The following is a 21,360-nucleotide window of genomic DNA, read 5'->3' as shown; positions in this document are numbered from 1 at the left end:
CTGCCCCTCAGCCCCCGCTCACCGACAGCATCGTTCCCCCACACACACCCCCCTCCGCGCCTCTCCTCCACCCAGGCCTCCCGCTCTCCCCCGAGGGGCTCAGAAAGGCGGGAAACACCGCCGCGCCGCCACCCCGGGGCCCCCCCCGCCCCGTCCCCCAGCCGCCTACGGCCTCCCCAGGACCGAGCCCCAGGGACGACACCCGCCTGCTGGGCCCCGCAGAGCGGCCGCCCCGGCGGCAGCCAGGCCCCAGCGGAGACCCGACCGGCGCGGCCGCCCGCCCGTCCTCACACACTCACCGTCGGCGCCGTCGCGCTGGCTGCGTCACGGGGGCGGTGGCCAATGAGGAGGCGGGGGGGGCGGGCCGCTTGTGTTTGAATTCGGCGGCCGGCGTTGGCGGCGGTTGGCTCGGCCGTGGCGCTGAGGTGAGTGGCGGGCGGGCGGTGGGTCCTTTCTCTGTAACCTCGGTTGTGCTGTGGGGCTGAGGCCGGCGGTGGGCCCTGGGGGAGAGCTGTTAGCGGCAGGGTGAGAAGCGAGCCGAGAGGGCTGAGTGGGGCCGGGCCGCGGCCCCCCGCGCTCGGCTGTTTCTGGGTGTTTCTTCCGCGTTACGGCCTTGCTCTTGTGGCCGCGTCGGTCAGGGCAGCGGCCCTGGGGCGGCTCGGCTGAGAGAGGGCAAGCTTGCTCCGAAGCTGAAAAAGGCTGTCGCTGAGAGCCCTTGCCGTGAAGGTCGCTGTCCGCTGTTCGGAGTGCGCGACCCTCAGTTATCCGCAAGGATGGCCCGTTAAAAGGAAGTTCTGGTTTGACAGCTATGGAGTATGTTTATGTATCCCATGCAAATTCCGTTAACGTGACTCCCGCTTTAACTGTCTCTTTAAACCTACGTGCAATGTGACTAAACCAATAACCCAGAGAAAGCAGACAGGCGGCTACTCTGCGTTTTGCTGAAGGACAAGAAAACCACTCCCTTTGGCCTGTGGGATCCTGGTAGTGCATCGGCAAACTCGCCCTGAAATAAAGGAAAGCCAGGAAATGAATTAGTAGTTTAAATAGTTGAAATGAGCTTGTGAATTTCTTAGGGAAATGCTACTTAGTTTTCTTAAAGCTGTGCTGCATTAGGCCACCTTTTCAGGCCAGTTACAGTGCTTTCCAAAGTTGTGCTATTGCTGTAGCAGTCCAGAGGGCTAACAAACAAGGGATGGGCAGACGCGGCACGGGTAAAGGTGTGAACTAGTTGAAAGGTTATATTTGAAACAGAAGGCTTTTAACTCTTTTTTTGTCCGTTGCAGGAAAGATTCAGCCTCTTGATCTGAAAGAGTCTTGGAAGCGAAGAAGGGGAACAAAAGGGACATTGTTATGTCTACTGCTAAGGAAGAAGATGTCTGTAATCACGTGAAAGTGGTGGTCCGTGTCCGTCCAGAGTCTCAAAAGGAAAAAGATGGCAACTTTAGCAAGGTTGTTCACGTTGTTGACCAGCACATATTGGTCTTTGATCCAAAGGAGGAAGAAGTTAGCTTCTTTCACGGAAAGAGACTGACCCATAGGGATATTAATAAGAGAAAGAAGAAAGATCTTAAATTTGTGTTTGATGCTGTTTTTGCTGAAAGTTCATCCCAGTTGGAAGTTTTTGAGCATACTACCAAAAGTGTAATCGACGGCTTCTTAAATGGGTATAATTGCACAGGTAATTTTGCTATTTTCTCAATTCAAAAACTTTGCTAAAATCCTTGAAGTTTCTACCATTGTATCTGACTGTGGCAGAGGCCTTAAAAAAGGCTGAGCTATAAATAAGGGATTTTGTTTTAATTTATAGATAAGAGAGGCAGACTTTTTAGCCTACGGAAGTTAGGATAGCTCTACTCTATTTTGAAAATGAGTTCATGTTAGGGTTATAATAGATTCCAGAATTTTATCTGAAATATGCATGCTTATGAGGGGAGTCCTCTAGAAAGAGTTATTCAACCAGAAGTTGTGTCATTGAGTGTGTGGTAGCCTGCTTTACAAACTCTTTAAGAGCTTGGGTTTTTAATTGACAAATGGAATGTGGTGAGGAAATTAAATGCCTACCTGCAGTAAGTTGATGGCTTAGGGTTATGAAAGCAAGCGAGTAATAGTTTCGTGTAAATTGCCAGTGAATGGATTTTGAACTGAAAATTCAAACATATATAGTTTTCTGATTATAGCTGTGAAAAGTAAAGCCTAAGTAAGAAACTTGATCAGTTTATGAAAACAGCTGCACAGAATGACAGAGGTGTGTGAATGTCCATTTGACTTTTGGGTTCCTGATTAGCTTACTGGTGTAAAGTACACCTTTTTGCTTTGTTGTTTTTGGGTTTTTTTTCTGAAACTTCAGTGCTTGCCTATGGTGCAACGGGAGCTGGAAAGACTCATACGATGTTAGGTTCCCCTGAAGATCCTGGAGTGATGTATTTAACCATGATGGCACTTTATAATTGTATGGATCAAATAAAAGAAGATAAAACATGTAATGTTGCTGTCTCTTATTTAGAGGTAAGTGAGCTCCTGCATTTAGTATATTGCTTTTAACAAGGCATATTTTAATAAATAAAGATAAGCTGGTTTTGCTTTCTCCCAGCCCTTTCTGGGACTTTACAAAAATGTGTCCCTGATAGGAATGGAACGGAACTGAACTGTGCTCCATAAATTTGGTGTTATTCATAGGCACCCCTTAGTATTTTACAGAAGGCTGCCCAAAAAGGACAATCTCTTCTAATATATTCACTAAACATTCTAATGATTTCTGTCTTGCTGATAGGTTACATACCTTTAGACATCTGTTGATGTGTACAAGAAAATATTTTTCAGAGTTATGTTTCAGGACTTCAGAATAAAATTCTCTAAGTACTGTGAAATCACACAACCAAATGATATGTAATCCCTTTTTGATGATGTTTTTTAAAGTTTTCAGTTTGTTTATCTGAGATACGGTACAACTACTTGAATTTGAGCTGCTATGCCAATGGTTAGCTCTTTACAAGTGTCCCTTTTATTCTTTGTCACCTCCTCTCCAACTTTTTTGCATCGCAGTTCTGTTTTTACAAGTAAATGTCTTGGCACTGCTGTTAAGCAGTAGTAGTAAAATTGTTACCTTCTAGCCCTCTCAAAGCCTTAATGGAAGAATAGTTAGTATTTGGGGAGCGGCGGGGGGAGAGAAGTAGGAGGGAAAAGTTTGCTTTGCCATGTGCTATTTCAAGTGCTTCCACAGACCAAGAAATAAGGTATGTAAGAACTTTAACAGAAATACCTTTGGATTAAGAAATCTCACTAAAGTATGGATTATGAAGTGTAACAGAGGACAAGAAATGCTTTGGAGTCATGCTTGCTGCAAAAGTTTTTTTTTTGTAAAAAAAAAAGTAAACTTTCATTTTTTTAATAAAGAATAACGATTATTTACTAGGAAAGAGTGACTCCTGCTTCAATGGCCAAAAAATTCATGCAAATTGATATAATTGAATATTTCAAGCTCAGTATAGGAAAGCTGTTTGGAAAAAATTCTACAGAATGAATTTGTTACTTAGTCTTGAAGAGGCATTAAAAAAGACTGTCATGATTTCTGGTTAGTTAAGTTTAATCCTGTCAAGTATGGTAGCATAGTTTTATTAAAAGATTTTAAATTCCCTTTTGAAGGTCTACAATGAGCAGATCCGTGATCTGCTGGTAAACTCAGGACCTCTGGCTGTTCGTGAGGATACCCAGAAAGGGGTGGTGGTTCAAGGGCTAACATTACATCAGGTATGTAAATAGATGTCCTGGTTTCAGCTGGGACAGAGTTAACTGTCTTCCTAGTAGCTGGTACAGTGCTATGTTTTGAGTTCAGTATGCGAAGAATGTTGATAACACTGATGTTTGCAGTTGTTGCTCAGTAGTGTTTAGACTATAGTCAAGGATTTTTCAACTTCTCATGCCCAGCCAGCGAGAAAGCTGGAGGGGCACGAGAAGTTGGCACAGAACACAGCCAGGGCACCTGACCCAAACTGGCCAACGGTGTATTCCATACCGTGTGATGTCCCATCCAGTATAGGAACTGGGAAGTGGGGGGGGGGGGGCAGAATCGCTGCTCGGGGACTAGCTGGGTGTCGGTTGGCAGGTGGTGAGCAATTGCCCTGCGCATCATTTGTACATTCCAATCCTTTTATTACTACTGTTGTCATTTTATTAGTGTTATCATTATCATTATTAGTTTCTTCTTTTCTGTTCTATTAAACTGTTCTTATCTCAACCCAGGAGTTTTACTTCTTTTTCCTGATTTTTCTCCCCCATCCCACTGGATGGGGGGGGAGTGAGTGAGCAGCTGTGTGGTGCTTAGTTGCTGGCTGGGGTTAAACCACGACAATAGATATTGAAATTCAGGAAGCCTCACAATGTGTTTGAGAAAATGGTGACGTTCCCATTGATCTGTGAAAGCTGTATGCAACAATGTAATTTCCTGGTGGGCTTTTTTTCTGGCCATAATCACCAGTACTTTAGTAACTTGCAAACCTAACTAATTATTCCAAAGCATGTTGTGGAAAAAACTGCTAATATTCTTGAATACAAATGAATAAAAGCATTCAGTCCTTATTATCAAAAGGATACCATTGGTTTGGAAGATTTGTTTTTTGGCTAAAACGTTTCAGCATTTGTTAAAGAGATTCACTGCTTTCAGTGCCATCTTGGAGTGTTCTACACCTCTACAATGTCTCAAGGTTGTTTTTGTTTTTAAAGAACCAAGTTTGAAAAGTTTCATGTCAAATTACTTTTCCAGGCCAGCATAGCAGTTCTTTGGTAAAGTCAGTGACAGAACTTGGTTTTCCAATCTGAAAATCAACTCTTGTGGAGCTATGTTCTTGCAGCCTTTTAGTGTATGTTACATGCTGTCTAGCTTCCAGCTTTTGTGTACATGGAATAATGATTCAACAGGAAATGGTGTTAATAATTTGGCTCGCTCTGTGTACACCATCCTTCCCAAAGCTTGGGTCTTGTGAGGAAAAAAATTAGTACATCGCACTAATGTGTAAGTACAAGAAAAATTAAGTCAACCATTCTTAAATGAGACTTCTTCTAACTATGGAGAACCTTTGCAGATTTGTTTAAATTCTTTACTAAAAACCTCTGATTTAAATTTCTTTAGTGAAGTGCTTGCTTTTTGTACCTTACTGATTTTTTTTTTAAGTGAGAATGTTTGTTTAAAGTGCCTCAATTCCAAAACAGGAAATTTCTCTTATTTCTAGGTAACTAAAATTTTAAGTTCCTTTATTTTTTGGAGGTGAATGTTAATGTATTTTAAAATCACAATAGAATCTCCTATAGTTGATGAAAAAGAAAAAAAAGTGCATTTATCTTGTGCTCTACCCTTAAAGCCTAAATCGGCAGAGGAAATCCTCCAAATGTTGGATTATGGAAATAAAAATAGAACACAGCATCCCACAGATGTAAATGCCTCCTCTTCCCGGTCCCATGCTGTCTTTCAGGTAAGATGATATAGCATATGTACAGTGGTGTTTAAAGTTGAATACAATGGAAGCTTTTTTTTTTAAATGTGTTGAACCTTAGTTTGGGTGAGAGGAGTTTAAAGTCTTCCAGTTTACTCTTCTAGTTGACTTCTCATTCCTTGTGAGTATGTAAAGGTTCATAGTGATTATATTTGAAAAAACAAATTCGATGAAAAGCTCTCTGGTTGCAATGGTTCAAACTAATATTCTTTAGAAGAAATATCTTTTCTGTGAAACTAATTTTGAGCTTTGAATATACTTCCATATTATAATCTTATAAACTGAAGGTTGTTGGGTTTTTTTAATGCTTTCTTGTTTCATTATGTTGCTCAGCATTTTTCTAGGAAAAATATTTTACAGAATGCAGTTATACGTCTGGCTATAAACTGCAAATCTCAAGTAGTACCTTCTCATGCAGCTTATTTTGGTTAATGTTGATTTTAGCACTAAAGTGATTTCTTAATATTCTGGTATGTGCCAAGTTTTAGAACAACTAAGGCAGTATATATTCTCTGAAAATATCTCCATACATATACTTGCATCATCAAAACAAAATGCTAATTTTTAATTTCCATAGATGAGTTTTGCAAGGTGTTGTACAAATCTGCTAGAACTTAAGACTTCTCCAAAGATTATTGCTCTTTGCTAACCATCACCTTGTTCTTCTGATTCCTCTTAAATACAACCTATGATATTTTTAAAAATAATATTTAAAAATTATCCTTGTTAGCTAAAACTTCTTTTCTCTGTTTGCTAGTGTGTATTGCAAAGCATGTTATCTTAAATTATTTATATGTTGCCATTCTGGGTTGCAAAATATTAAAATAAATTTGAATTCTGGTCCTTGCATTACAGCTAAACTATTTAACTATTAGGCAGTTCTCACCTGTATTTGCAGATTAGACAATGCTTAGTAATTATATATAGCCAAAAGTTTGTATTTTGATACAGACAATGGCAATGCAAGTAGCTGTAAAGTTAGTGCTCCAGAGCTCTACTGTCAATATTAATGAGAAAAGAGGTTAATAACAGACAGTAAATGTGTTAAATACTTCTAAAATATGTAATGGAGCAAAAGTCATTCCCACTCTAAAAGCTTCTATGTTTTCTTGTATTCCCTAGATTTCTCTTTGAAATTGCCCTTCCTGGTTTTAATTTCCCCTGAGGCCTTGCCCATGGTCATACATCTAAGGCAAAAACTTCTTGGGAAGTTGTTCAATTTGAGAGCTGCATTGTTATGTATGTGTGCTACCTTTAATAAGGCACAAAGTACAGTGCCACAGACTGAGATCAGAGAGCAAACTGCTGATTTCTGTTTCTTTACTTGCTGGGCTTGAGTGTCTTACCTCCCTCACCTTTATTCGGGAAAAAGCTCTGGATTGTATTATCTGGCAGGCTTTGCATTCTTCTCGGTTCGTTTCTAAAAGTGGCAAGCAATTAAATAAATTAGGTAGATGTTGCAGACTTGTTTCTTTAAGAAGACAAACAATTCTGTGAACAGGGATGCTGGAGAGTTTGTCTTCTCCAGCCTACGTTCTGTATTTATTTTGGCAAACTGATCTCACTGTAGATATATTTGTTAGCAAAAGTTGCGCATTCACCAAATAAACTATACTGACAAAATCGGTATACCTATATCTTACCAGAAATTTGTTTGAATGTATGAGAAAAAAAAATGGGTTGGTATACTTAACTGGACTTACACTTTTTTCTAAACTGATCGTTTCAAACTATTTCTAGCTTATAGACAGTAAAAGTGAGTGAAATATGACTGCTTGCAGGTGAGAGGATTGCTTAGTTTCTGGCAATATAAGTAAAAACACAATGAAAACAAAGATCCTCTCATATCTAAATATTGTAGGAACATAAAATTTATCATTTCTCTGTGTGTATATTAAAAATATAGATATTTAGGATGCAGCTTGCTTGCGATGCACTGAACAAAAACTGTCATGCCTCAGTGGTTTTGTAAATGTTTTTCATATTATGTTCTAAAATGAACAAACTTCAGGTTTTATTTTTTCTGTGTGCATTATATACACACTGTAAACTGGTGTGTTGCTTGAGAAAGTACAAATAACAAATCTTTGAATGTTTACCAAATACTGTTACAGTAAGCATCTGACCTCAAAAAGCAAAAAGTACGTACTCTTGCAGCTCACGTATATTAAGCCCTGAATGATTTTTCTCTGAAATCATTATTGTTGATAATGGAATTCTTAAGACTGCTCAAACTAGCGTGAACATTTTTCTCTTTGAACTTGAGATAACTGACTAAGTGATTTCTGGACTAATCTCTCTGTGTTTTTTCTTTGTTTTCGTGTTTCCCCATGGCAGTAGTGGCCAGCAAAGTAGCCTTGATTGTTAAAATGCACTGGCTGTCTCTTAGCCAGTCCCCATGTGCAGCTGTAGTCAGTTAAATGGCATGCTTGATTGAACTTGATATTCATGGACAAATGCCTGGGTGTTAGAACTTTTTCTTGAAGGAAAAGACCTTTCAATGTAAAGATGAGGCATTGCCAAGTCATGACTTAAAGCATGTTCTATTATGTAGTCAGCATTCAGTCCCAGTGCATGGTTCATTCACAAAAACTGTCAGACTGATTCTGTTCAAGGATACTGTAAACAAAAACTTTCTCTGGTGCTCTTTGCAAAATTCCTAATCAGGTTAACTGTTGTAATGAGATAATCCTGAATGTTTGTTGTGTTTGTCTTTTGAGTTGGTCTAGCTGTCAATCAAGATATTTAATTGCTTTTGCTTAAGTGTCACTTTCTGTTAAGTGCACAAATTATTGGTAAAAGTCATGATTTGTTTTGTTAGACAATTGTGTCTTGAATGTGTGATTTACATTAATACCTACTAATATTGTGTTCTCAAAGATAAACTAGTGCAGTCTCTGAATAATATTGCATTTAAGAGTGAATGGGTTTTAAGGCTTTTTCACAGAAGTGACTTTATGCTCGAGAGCAGGAGAGGACTACATCATTTATTCAGAAGAATGTGTGTGTAAATAAATGCTTAATAGAAATGCTGCATCTGCATGTAGTACTTTAAAGGAATATTACTGTTGCTAATTAGATTGGTCCGATGAATGCACCTGGAAGTTTAACAGATTTTAATTAACGTATACTGGTTTCAGCTAAGCAAATTCACAACCATGCTTCTTTTTTTAAGTGGACTCTTATATACTCTATCTACCTAATGCACTTATGAGCAGTGTTAGCATCTGTAATAAATAATTACAAACTAGTCAATTAGTACTACAAGTAATCGCTTATTCAGCTTAATCAGTTTTTCATCTTTTTCCACAGTCTGTGAAAGAAGTCTGTGACATTCTGCAAAACATTTCTTACCTGCTTATCCTTTATTGCCTCATTGGTTCCACAGATATAAATGATGAGAAATCCCTATTGCTGTCTTGATTCCTCTTCATTTTTCAGTTTTCTGTTATTTTAAGAGTTGCTCTTGTTTGTAGAGATCAATTATCTTTTATGCTGGCTTTGGGTTTTGTTGTTAACTTTATTGGAGCAGGATGTTTTCTGGAACTGACTCAGAAAGTAGTAAAAGTCTTGGCCCAGGACATTCTGAGCTGATTTTAGAGATGCAAGTTTTGCCTTACTGTACCATCTGTCTTAGTTCTGAAATCTCTATCTAGGTCAGGCAATTACTGCATCTGAAAGTAAAATCCCAATTGCCACACTGTTCCATTGAAAGTGTTCTGCTGACGGACAAAGAAATAGAAAAGATTCTGCTTTGGGGCATTTTCTGTATCTCTTGAATTTTTATAAAAGCTTGAGTCATACAACATAGTTTGGCTGTCATTCTACCTTTCCTTACTTCACTAATCATAGTTACTGGGTTCTGGTAGAGTGCTACCAGCCTGAGATAGTTACTTTACCAAAGTAAATACAGGCAAGTGCCTTTTTTCTTTTCCTTTTTATTTTTTTTTTTTTGGGGGGGGGGGTATTTTGTACTAGAAATAGTACAGCAGAACTTGTATTGTTTGATATAGAAACATGTCTGTTTGGCGTAGACATACCTTTTGTGGCAAGTCCTAAGAATTTTATTTATACTCAATACTTGTCAATTTTTTTTATGTTACAAATTGATGTGAAGATTTCATTTCTTATGTGCAAAGCTTAAAGCTACAGAACTGGTGAGAAATTCTCTTTATTAGTCAATCACCTTAAATGTATGGCATCTCTTTCCCAGTTCACTGTCTAGCAGCGCATTCATGAAAGCTTCAGTAACCATTAGCTTTACAAATGGCAAGGCACTCAACACTAAAGAAGGGGAAACTTACAGAGAATCCTGAGAAAGTAAAAGCCATCTAAGGATAACTGTAATTCTTCTTATTGACTGTATAATAATGCTCTGCATACTTTCTCATAAACCTAAGGAAAGAATACCTTCACTAGCAGAAGGAAGCAAAAGTATTTAGTTCCTTGTACATCTCCTATACCATGAAAATTTCAGGAAAGAAGGGATGCAGGGAACAAGTAGCCTCAGAGGTCACAGCTTTCCTAAAGACCCTGGAGTAGTATGTGTTTTCACAGCAGTAAATGAGTATTGTTCCCCTATTAATGGTAGTTACAATTAAGTCTAAATCACTGAAAGTCTAGCCTTTTTCCTGGTTTACCCCTATATTTATCTTTATGGTGTGCTCTTAAAGGTGCCTTTAAAAAATGAACACCTTCTTCACTTTGAAGCATAATAGTGGGGTATACATCTTGAGTGCAGAAGAATCAAGAGCTATTTTAGCTATGAAATTCATCTGAAACTCACCAATCTTTGCCGCTGCGGTAAGCCCTAGACCAGTTGCTCACTTAATCCTCTGCAGCAGGATGCCGGAGAGAATCAAAAGAGCAAAACTAAGAGGGAGGGGGAAATACCTCGTGGTTCGCTTAAGTGAAGGGGGGGGGAAGCAATCATTTGCTACTGGCAGGCTCATGCCCAGCCAGTCCTCAAGCGATGGCTACTTTGGAGAAACTATCGATCAGTTGGGGTCAGCTGTCCCCTTGCAACTTCTTGTCTACTGCCTTGACACAGTACAACTACTGTTCAGCAAAAGCTAAACACTGGTGTGTTATCAGCACTGTTTGGGTCACAAATCTGAAAGCACCATGTGGGCTGCTATGCAGAAAATTAACTCCATCTCAGCCAAACCCAGTGCAACCACACTCTACGTCTTTTTCCCTACTAATACCTGGAGCAGGTGAGTTTAAGAAGTAAGTGTCAGAAATGGATTCACTATTTTCCATTAGGCCAAACTGCTTGTTGGTGTTAGATATGTACTGTAAGTTTTAACTTGAATTCCGAGAAGGACTCCAATAAGAATTTCTGAAAACAGTTGATACACTGTAACATTAAGTCACTGCTTAGAGTAACAACAAACTGGTTAGTGGTTACTTTTTAATTATTTTCCTTTTTTTTATTGTAGATTTATCTAAGGCAGCAAGATAAAACAGCTAGTATTAATCAAAATGTTCGCATCGCCAAAATGTCTCTCATTGACCTGGCAGGATCTGAACGTGCCAGCGTGACAAATGCTAAGGGGGCTCGTTTCAGAGAAGGAACAAATATTAACCGCTCCCTGCTAGCTCTTGGAAATGTCATTAATGCCTTGGCAGATCCAAAGGTATGTGCTGCTTTCTCATGCAGTCTTCACCTCCTAGCATTCTGAAAACCTTTTTAAAAATGGAAAGCTCTCATTGAGTAATGGAGATTACCTTATTGCTGCTTCTCACATCATTTTCCTTTAAGGTTTTCTTATGGGTTTCCACCATCATCTCTGTGATAGCTGAAGGACAGTCCCAGCAGGAGAGAGCTCTCAAAAACTGTGTGCACCTACCTAAGGATAGTGTCAAAGATGGATGTACCTGCCTTTCTTACCTACCTTTTCCAAAATCAAGCATAAGTAGAGAACCTTGCATGAGTAAATAAACACCTTTAGGAGAAGAAAGATTTTTCTGGAGGTTTATGCCCTTTAGTCCTAGGGGAGGAGGCTTTTATAGGAGAAAACAACGCCTATCCAAAGTTGTTCTTTTGTGCTCTTCCCTACATCCACACACCCACACAGGCATCCCCCACTGTGTGTCTGTGTACCCCCCAGCTCACAGTAGTGAATTAGTCTCCCGATCTGGCTCACCAGCTCAAAGGAGTGGGGACAGTTACATGGGAGAATGACAAAACCTCCTGAACTTTTGGCAAAGTCAAGTCCATTGGCTACAGCTACACCCTTTTTGTCTTTCTGGTCGGCTAGCAATTTCCCCCTTCAAATATGCCAGGGGAAAATGATCAGAGCTTTTTATTTCCCTTCCTGGTGCTGCACATTCTCATCAACATCTTCTTGGAGTGGGAGGCAGAATTTAAAATTTGTACCATGGACATAAGTAAGATTCTTCATGTTGTCTTATTTGGTGTGGGATTGGGGTCCTAGTGACCTAACTTTGTACCGCGAGATGAAGATTCTGTAGATATGATTGGAAAAAAAGCCTCACAAAGACTTTGGGTTCCCTGAAAGGTTGTGGAATCTCCATTCTTGGAGATACTCAAAACCCAACTGGGCATAGTCCTTGGCAGCTCACTCTAGCTGACCCTGCTTTGAGCAGAGGGATTGGACTAGATGGATCTTGAGAGGTCCTTCCCAACCTCAGTTATTCTGTGAACTGAAGGTAGTTTAATGTAGTCTACCTTTTCTGTTAGTTGCCCACATCACAAAAAGAGTTGTTAGGTATCCGGATGTCAGAAGGTAACCTGGTTAATATGTGTGTTATAAAGGTATTAAACAGTTCCAAGAGACTTAAAACTGTTTGAGATGTATATGTAATTTTAAGAAAAATTACTTCTGTCAAAGAAAAGTTCCAAGGCTGCTTGTCATGGTTTGTGGCATTGTTGAAATTCTAAGCAGACTTTTAGGCAGGTGAAAATTTAAAGTAGAGTTGACTAATCCATAAAAATGCATATAACTCTCTTTCTAGAGCAAGAAACAGCACATTCCTTATCGAAACAGCAAGCTTACTCGTTTATTGAAAGATTCTCTTGGAGGAAATTGCCGAACAATAATGATAGCTGCTGTTAGTCCATCTTCTATGTTCTATGATGATACGTATAATACTCTTAAGTATGCAAACCGAGCAAAGGATATCAAGTCTTCTGTGAGTATGTTGGTATTTATTGATCTTTTGTCAGGTATACTAATATAGCACTAAGAAAAGGAGAGCTACTTCTCTTAGAAAATTATAATTTCCTTCACTTTTGTCTCAAAATTTTGTTCAGTTACCTCTTCTTTCTTAGAGTCAACACTTCTTCATCTGAGTGATGGATGTAGTAGATACAGAGCAGATACTAGTTCTGTCCTAAAAGCAATATAGCTTTACTAGTGGCATTATGCTGCCAGTCTGAAAGAGTTTGTTTTGTGAGCATCAAATTTAGAAATAATCTTCAGCTGATAAAATTCACAGCCAGTTTCAGGATCTTACTGTTACTTTCTCAGAGAACTGTAAAGCATGTTAAAGAAATGTCTGAGCAGTTATGCAAAAGCCAGTCCAGGTTTGTTACAGGTAGAATTCAGCTGGAGCCAAGGTCAATGGGATTATATTGGTAAATGAAAAGCTACTGGGGTGTCCTGTCCTCTGCTTTCTATTGTTGTGATTTTTATTTTCATAATCCTTTGTATTGCAGCTCCTAATTTCTTTTATCTAATATGAGATTGACTGTAGTTTCCATTTGTTGCATAAAGATAGTTTTTATAATAAAATCCACAGGATACACATTAAATACTAAAATTAGTCTGAATAAATGCAAAATGTTCTTGCATGTGTAAATGTAAATATTTTTTTATTGTCCTTTTGAGGGAAATGACATGTCCATGGGTATGCAACAGATGACTGCAAAAGTCACAAGTCATATTTTGGTTGTGCAAGTCAGAATTTTATTCATCCCTTTCCTCATAATATAGTGCAAGTGTAATTATGTAGTACTTATACACAGTGTATTTATTACTCAAAAAAAACATGAAGGAGCATTCTTAAATTCTAACTTGTTTCTTTTCTTTAACAGTTGAAGAGCAATGTTGTTAGTTTGGACAGTCACATAAGCCAGTATGTTAAAATTTGCAATGAACAAAAGAAAGAGGTATGGAAAAAATCTGTTGTTAAAGGTTTGAAAGATTAATTGTTTTAACTTTAAATACAAAAAATCATTTATGGGTTTGAACCTATAAGGCAATATTGTCCTAATTCTCCCATATAGTCTTTTGAAGTAAGAAAGATGTTTTGTCTTCTAAGAGGATTATCACCTACTACCATTTGTAAAGCTTTTCAAGACATAAGCTCAGAATTGTAGGTTTTAAAAAAAAAAAAAAAAAAAAAACTATATTCCAACTAAAAGCTACCTTTTTTGTCTTAGATCCTAATGTTGAAAGAGAAACTGAGAGAATACGAAGAAAAGCAAGCAAGCATTCCTGAAAATCATAATGCTACAATACTTGCAAACAACCAGCAAGTGGAAATACAAAGGTAAATTAATCACATTACAATCCTGCTTCAAAACTGGAGTTTGCATAACTTGTAAAAGCATTTCTAAAACAAACTTACTGTTTTCAATATTAGTTTCCTCATTTTTAACATTGCTTTACTCAGACTAGGCGTGGCTTTGCATAACTTATCACTTCTTTTCAGAAGAAGTTGATGCTGGATTTAAAATAAAAGAAATACCGTGTACTTGAGGAAGTATCCTGATATTAACCTTCTAGGCAATTATTCAGTAAAACACTGCAAGATAACCATGTACTCTGATCCTCAGGAAGCTGACGTAACTCACTCTGACATCACAGTTTGGATCAGTGGTGAAGGTCTTGTATCTATAGTTACTTTCTTGTGAAGGTTTTTAAAATGCTTGTGTGCTGGGTTTTTAAAGATTATCAATAGCTTCATTATTGTAATGAAGATATTTCATGGGAAAGTCAGGTATTTTTGTCTCAAGGCTACCCATGTTATTCTGTATTGACGTGCAGATTAACTTCTGCCATTAGTAACACAAAAGATTTTAGGACAAGCGTTCTCCTAGGAGGCTCCAGAACTCTGTAGGGCTAAGAAGTTCTTTTCTGCTACCAAAAGCTAAATATTTCAGAGAAAAATAACAACCATCTTTAATCTTCATTGTTTAAAGTACCCTGTTGTAATGTAGGTTTTCAGAAAAACTAGAATCAAATGTAAATTTTATAAATTTCTTATCCTATTTTGAGCTAATATCTAGCAAAATTGTTACGGATTGATTTTAAGTCACCTTGATTATTCAGATCTGATTTCTATTGTTACTCTTGTGTTATTAGAAGGATCCCCATATGAAAGCACTATTTTGCAAAAACTGAATGCACATGTATACATACATACATACGTACAAACACATATGCAGTGGCAGATAAAAATGAAACGGTGATTGTGAAAGGTTTGGTAGCAAAACTATTCAGTGAAAATCTGTATTTGTGGGAGGTACAGAGCTGAGATAGGGTCATTCACTAATGTGTTATCAGGAAGAACACTGAAAAATTGGTGAAAGTCCAGTGATGAAAAATAACTGCCAGCCAGACAATCAACTAAAATTCATCAAATAAAAATACAGTAAAAAGAACAGGCAAACAAAACAACTAAATAGCCAAACAACTGGTCTGTATGTGGGCTGAACAATAACCTAATGATAGATGATAAATGTAACAAAATAGAGTAGTGTTATATTTGAGTGTTATGTAATAAAGAAAGGCAATACATTTAAGAAAGGGGAAAAAAGTTGAACATAATAGCAACAAAAGCTTCCTGATCTGTCTATGCAACAGTCTTACTTGGAGGATAATAGAAGGCCATTTCACAGGACTTTTAAAACTAGGCGGAGTCCTTTAACAGAAAAAAATCCTTTTTCTTGTAGGAAGCTTATCTTCATAAATGTGAAATGTCTTACAAGTAAGAGAAAGTTACTATAGTTTTACAGTTATGCTATCAATAAACTGGTCAAGATCTAGGCTTCTAAAATGGAGATGATAGGTTTTAGGGAGAGGAACAGTAGAATATTTACAAGGCTCTTTTTTAATAACTCTAGGAATGTGTTACCAAATAGAACTTGACTGCCTCTGGCATTATAGAAAAATTTTAAAACTATTCTCTGTGTTCTAGTGGTGGTGTTTGTCCTCACAGTCCAGTTTAGTTGTTTTAGTAATCTGGGGGCGAGGTGGGAATGACACACGTATGCAGCATATGAATGCTAGCTTTCAGCAAAGCTACTTAACAGGTCATTTTTGTGGGTAGACAGAATGTAGTTTGCATAAATGACAGCAGCTGCTGCTACTGCTGGCAGATACTACTTCAGTATTATCTTTCTGGCAAGGTTTGAGAGAGGCAAGAACTTTTAAGTTCTTCTTTCCACAAAGCATTTAATTTATGTTTGCAGGTTCCTTACTTTCTATTGCTTTTGTATTTCTTGGTGTCTCTTTCTTCTTGATGATGTTCCTGTCTATCTTTTCTGATGTGACAGTCTCTCTTGTGAGAGCACACAAGAAGTAACAAATTAAGATGCGTGACGTATGAATTTGTTGCAGAAGTCAATCTGTTCCATAAGAAGGTTAGGTTTTGGTGTGAAAGTCTTTCTGAATCAGTCTGCGTATCTCATCACATGTTTCTGAGAACTCTTCACCTAGGTTTATTCAGTTAGCTTCTTTATTTTTATTGGCCCTTTGAATGTGGTATTTTTTAACCTGGAAAACCTTCTGAGGTGAAAGAAAAAACCCATTCAAAGCAAAATGCTCTCTAACTGAGCTTCACTTTACTGGCATTCCAGAAGTTTCAATAAACCTCTCAATCAGGTTATTTAAATTTAATTTTCAGAAGAAGTGTAGGTTTTGAAGTCATGTTCATAGTTCTGATAGTTTTCCTGCATATTTTTGCACTGCAAGTCTTTAAGGTTAATTTAATTTCCTGTGATTTACCCTTTTATTTCATTTTGTGTGTGGGAGGAATCAGTCAAGGGCAAGGTCTCTAAAATGTCTTCTCAAAATGCTGGACATATTCTATGCCAAGATTTGTTGGTCAGAGAATATTTGGGGTTTAATGTTCTGGAATAACCATAGAGACACACTTAAGCCTATCCTTTTCCCTCTAGATATCACCAATAAAGTGGACGTTTAATTTTCTTCCTCATGAGGATCCTGTCAGGTTCATCCTACTGATGGTGTGGGTGGTATGTTGATTTCCCCCACGTTCATTTACAGGTTTTGAAGGTATTCTGCCATCTTCTCCTTTCCATTTGGGACAGGGTAGAGAGCCTTATCCACAATCTTGTGTTTCAGTCCAACTACCTATGGCTTTTGCTTCACTGTTATCAGGAAGAAACTCCCTGATTACACCACTTGCTTCTTCAAACCCAAAGGTCATTCCTGCTCCCTGTGTTGTCTAAAGCTTGGAGATGTATTGTCTGCCAACCCTTCAAGTGTTGAGCCTGTTGAGGTAGACAGTGGACACTGGCTTTGGAACTACCGCCAACAGGTCCATGAGCTCTTTGAGACTAGGTAGTCCAGAGAGTTCATACCCTGGATATGCCTACAGGATCACTTTGTCCTTTTTAAGTAGAGAAGGTAAAGATAACTCTGTAAGAATAGAAGTGTGCTTACTGAAAGAGTGAATCCAAGCTCAAGGCAGCAGCTTTGCAAAGGCTTCTATACTTGATGCTATATTTGGGACAGTGATGATTATAAGTGCACAAAGGGTTAATTTACCAGTAATAGTTCCTCACAGTGATTGTACATAGAATCAGAATCTGCAGCCTCTCTTAAATTATGCCCAGGGTTTTACTGTGAGGGAAATTGAGAGAGAGGATTCACCTTCATTTCTTATTGCTTTGTTTCCCAGGCAGCTGGGAGGAGCCATGTTTCTATGGATACTATGGAGGAAAAAATTGTCCAACCAGTTGTGCAATAGTATAGTAGTGCAGATTGTATAGATAGTAACAGCGTAGGGTAAGAACTCTGATACTCTGCAGCTATTTTATTCCTTAAAGAAATATTATTTCTAAATTCTGTGTGTGTTTTAGTACACATTTTTACCTAGATACAATAGCATTCTCTGTATGCTTTCAGGCAAAACTGTTGAATTTCTAAAACTGTAATGAAGAATTCTTTTGTTAATTCTGTTTGTTTTTAACACAAGAGTAATGCAACACTACAATAAAAGACTTGGAGTTATTCAGACTTTAGGCTATGAAATTAACTGCTGCTTCTGAAACACACTCTTAAGAATGTCTCTTCAACTTGCTCTCTAGTTGAACCTATGTGTTATTTTATAGTATTATTATGGCATTTAATTTTATAATCTTTTATACTAAACCCTGCATAATGACCTCAAATGTTGCATGTATTTAGAACATTTGCATATTAAATTGTGCTTTTATTCTTTATGTGAAGTTCTAATAAGTTAACGGGATATTGTGAAATGGCTTATATACAAGGTTGGTCATTATCGAGATATCCAGTATCTTTGGGGCTATTCTGTACTGCATTTTCAGTATTCAGGAGTGAAATAAAAAAGTTTCACCACTGAAATTTATATTGCAACATAGTAACATTTCCAGGCTTTCTGCTTATACTTGGTTTTCTGATTTGCACTGCAGACTAAGGACAAGCAGATTTTGAGGCCATTTAAATATTGGTCTCCTTGGAGTAACTCTTAAGTACTTTCTATCACTAGGGTTTTTTTCCCCTACTAGGCTAGTATGTGTTAAAAAATGATGCGTGTTCTGATTTTTGTTGTCCATTAGTGATTAAAATTGTACAACAGAACTTCAGAGAAAGTGAGTGACTGAAGACTCTTCTGTGGTTTTCCTTTTTTGAGAGATAGCTAGTGGGTTTTTTGAAGGAGACCTTGTGTGTCTATGGCAACAGTTGTCCGATACATTCAATAAATTGGTATAAGTAGAGAACATAAGTATTTAGTATCTTTTTGAAGGTAGAGGTAAGGTTTATGTGAAGAAGTTCCAGATGTCTGTCTCTTGAATCCCAATGTCAGCTTCACGAATACAAGGCTTATTTTTAGTGACCCCTTCAAAATTTCACATCCCATTTCCAGTTGGAGTATATAAAATCTTTATTGATGTACTGACACTTTATTTAGTGCTCATCTATAACAGGCTTTACTTTTTTCCTCTTAATTTTTTTATATTTATTTCCTTAACTTGCAACTGAAAGTTCGCCTTGTAAAGGGAGATGGTCGTCAAAAAAATCTTCAGTAAGTAATATGTTATTTATTCTTATCCTTTGGTTCTAATAGATACAAAGAAATCCTTAAAAATGTGTTTGCAAACCGTGAGGAAATCAGAAAAGAATACCTCAAGCTGGAAATGTGCCTGAAAGAAAACTCACTGAAGACATATTACCAGAAACAATGTCATGAACAAATTCAACTGATGTGTTCTGAAGAAAGAGTAGAAAAGGTGAGTTTTCTATAATGTAATACTAGGTATCGTCTCTCTTCATTTTGTTATACTAATGTATGAATTTTGCTTAAGTAATTCTATCATTAGTTAATGCTTAAATATTTAATTAAAATGGGACACACCAGTTATCACTCAGATAACATTTTCTGACATTAATAGAGAAAATGTAGTAGGAATGCCAGGTGTGCTATTTTTTCCCACACTGTACAGAAAACTATTGATGTGCTTATTGCTGCTAACTGTGAAAACTTTTCAACTTGTCCTTATGTAGGCTTGATTGTCATAGTTCAAGACCTGACTAGACTTAGGAGACTCATGGTAATTTGTCCAAAACCAAAGCATGTTAATATATGCATGGTACAGCCACTGAAGCTGTTATCAAGCTGAGTAGTCTGTATTTCATAAGGAAAAGCATGGTCCTTGTGCTAAACGAGACTGATTCTTATCATTGGTGTTTTCAGTTGTCACCAGGAAGATGTTCGATAGCTGCTTAAGGACAGTCATGTACTGAAATAATTACATTTAGTTACCTTGGAATTTAAGAGAAGAATTTGGGGGCTAAGTAGGAACAATTGCTTTTGTGCAGCATTAAATGCTCACGTCTTTCTAGAAGAATCAAAGTATAAATAAGTAAGCATGGTTAGATAGTATCTTAATTTTTCTGATAAAATTTAACTTAAAGGAGTATATGTTTTATGTAGATATGAAGTTGAGGGTGGGGCTGATTTTGCTTAGTCACAGAAACAATCTGTATTTGGCCGAAAATGACAGTTTACCATATGACTATTTTTTCCCAGTGATTCACATGAAATTTGGTCCTTAGATAAATGTCAAAGTGAAAAATACATCACACACTTTTGCTTGTCATTAGTGAAGATATTTCAAGTGACTAATGTGTTCTAGAATTCTCTTTTGTGCCATAGAAACTCTGAAGTAATATTTATCTGTGCCATACTTTTAAATGCTGCTTAGAAAGGAGCATAGCTGTATCTCTACTCATAATGAGGAGCTATACCTTCATATACTCTTTCATACAAATGTTTTTATTACGAGCTGATTTAACTTTTATTTTGAATGTTGGCAGTGCTGTACTCAAATGTTGGTTTTGCCGTTAGTTAACTTACAGATGTGATTTACTAAGGGCCAAGAGTCACTGTCCTATAAGTATGATGCCTTATTTATTAACAAAAGTCACTGTAATGGTAAAATTAAATGTCCTTTTGTGATTACTTTGGAACAAATTGGATTTTAATTTGGACTTCAGTCATTTGATTACCAAAGTGACTGCTCACATGTCCCTTGTGCACTATAATGCTTCTGTTCTTACTTGTCTTTTTACACATTTGCTATTTTCCTAAATGCCCCTTGGTTTTCTCTGTGTAAAATACACTGTTAGGCCACGGGGGTATTTCTGAAATATTAATTTTTACCGGAAAATTTTTACTTATAAAGTATCTTTTCTTTTTACACTTAATTGTCTGTGCTCAGTAACTAGATATGATAATGGGTTTTAGGTAAGTTAACACGAAGCAAATGGTATCTTATCTATACTTGAAGAACCCCAGTTTGAACACTTTAATTCAAAACAATAATTTCAGAAACAAGGAAAAAAACTTACGTATGAGTTTAGGTCACTTAATCTCTGTTTGTACAAATGCTTTCTTATTGCAAAAATTTATGTCACAATTTATCCTGTGAAATTCAATCCATCCTGGACCACTAATAAATAATTTCCATTTTCCACATAACTGCCCCTGTTTCCAGCTTTTTTAGAACTTGGATGCTGCCCAATTAAATGGCCTCATGCCTGGTTTTCTACTTGTTACCTGTATTTCTGCAACTGTGTTGTTTTCCTGTTGCGTGCTAGGTGTCAGCTACAGCAGTGTTAGCCAGAAAACCTTTGTGCCAATAGGATAATACGTATAGAGCATTCCTCTTTGTATGGAAGCATAAAAAGTTAGTATGTGCCCATGTGTTACAGTTACTTTTAATGATCTTGCTGAGTTTGAAAAAGTCTACTTAGTTTTGACCTATTTTATCTTGAACATTTCTGCATCAGTCATGGAATCTGTTTTACAATTTTTTTTTATTTTTAAAGACATGGCAAAAAACTGCTGGTACTTTGATAGGCTTTAGAAAAAGTATATTAGATTTAAAAATCACTTCTATGATTCTGATTGCCTCTTTAACATTATTTTTACTATCTAGAAAAGGATCATATTCCCGGAAAGTTGTCAGTCTATCTTGGTTTCAGTTCTTATGCTTAGTCCACAAAAACGCTTGTTGAATGTATGCCAGTTCTTCGTCCCAGTAGGGATGATTTCTTCTATATCTCTTGTGCTTTTTTTTTCTATTACAAAACAGAATAGCAACCAAGTATCTTGTCTAGGACTA

General features: G+C 37.4%; 1 protein-coding gene across 1 annotated transcript in view; it reads left to right on the top strand.

Moving 5' to 3' along the window:
- The first annotated feature begins 1,353 nt into the window (after positions 1-1,353).
- KIF18A (kinesin family member 18A) overlaps positions 1,354-21,360 on the top strand; it is a 43,517-nt gene continuing 23,510 nt past the window's right edge. The window contains exons 1-9 of the mRNA XM_010563725.1: positions 1,354-1,681; positions 2,351-2,508; positions 3,646-3,750; positions 5,358-5,468; positions 10,931-11,128; positions 12,471-12,647; positions 13,552-13,626; positions 13,900-14,009; positions 18,801-18,963. Coding sequence (XP_010562027.1) covers positions 1,354-1,681; positions 2,351-2,508; positions 3,646-3,750; positions 5,358-5,468; positions 10,931-11,128; positions 12,471-12,647; positions 13,552-13,626; positions 13,900-14,009; positions 18,801-18,963 — 1,425 coding nt within the window. The remainder of the gene's footprint in view (positions 1,682-2,350; positions 2,509-3,645; positions 3,751-5,357; positions 5,469-10,930; positions 11,129-12,470; positions 12,648-13,551; positions 13,627-13,899; positions 14,010-18,800; positions 18,964-21,360) is intronic.

This window comes from Haliaeetus leucocephalus, unplaced genomic scaffold, assembly GCF_000737465.1.
Source record: "Haliaeetus leucocephalus isolate CR32 unplaced genomic scaffold, Haliaeetus_leucocephalus-4.0 Scaffold173, whole genome shotgun sequence".
Lineage (NCBI taxonomy): Eukaryota > Metazoa > Chordata > Aves > Accipitriformes > Accipitridae > Haliaeetus > Haliaeetus leucocephalus.
Note: the sequence above shows the minus strand (reverse complement) of the source record. Positions and strands in the feature narration are given on the sequence as shown.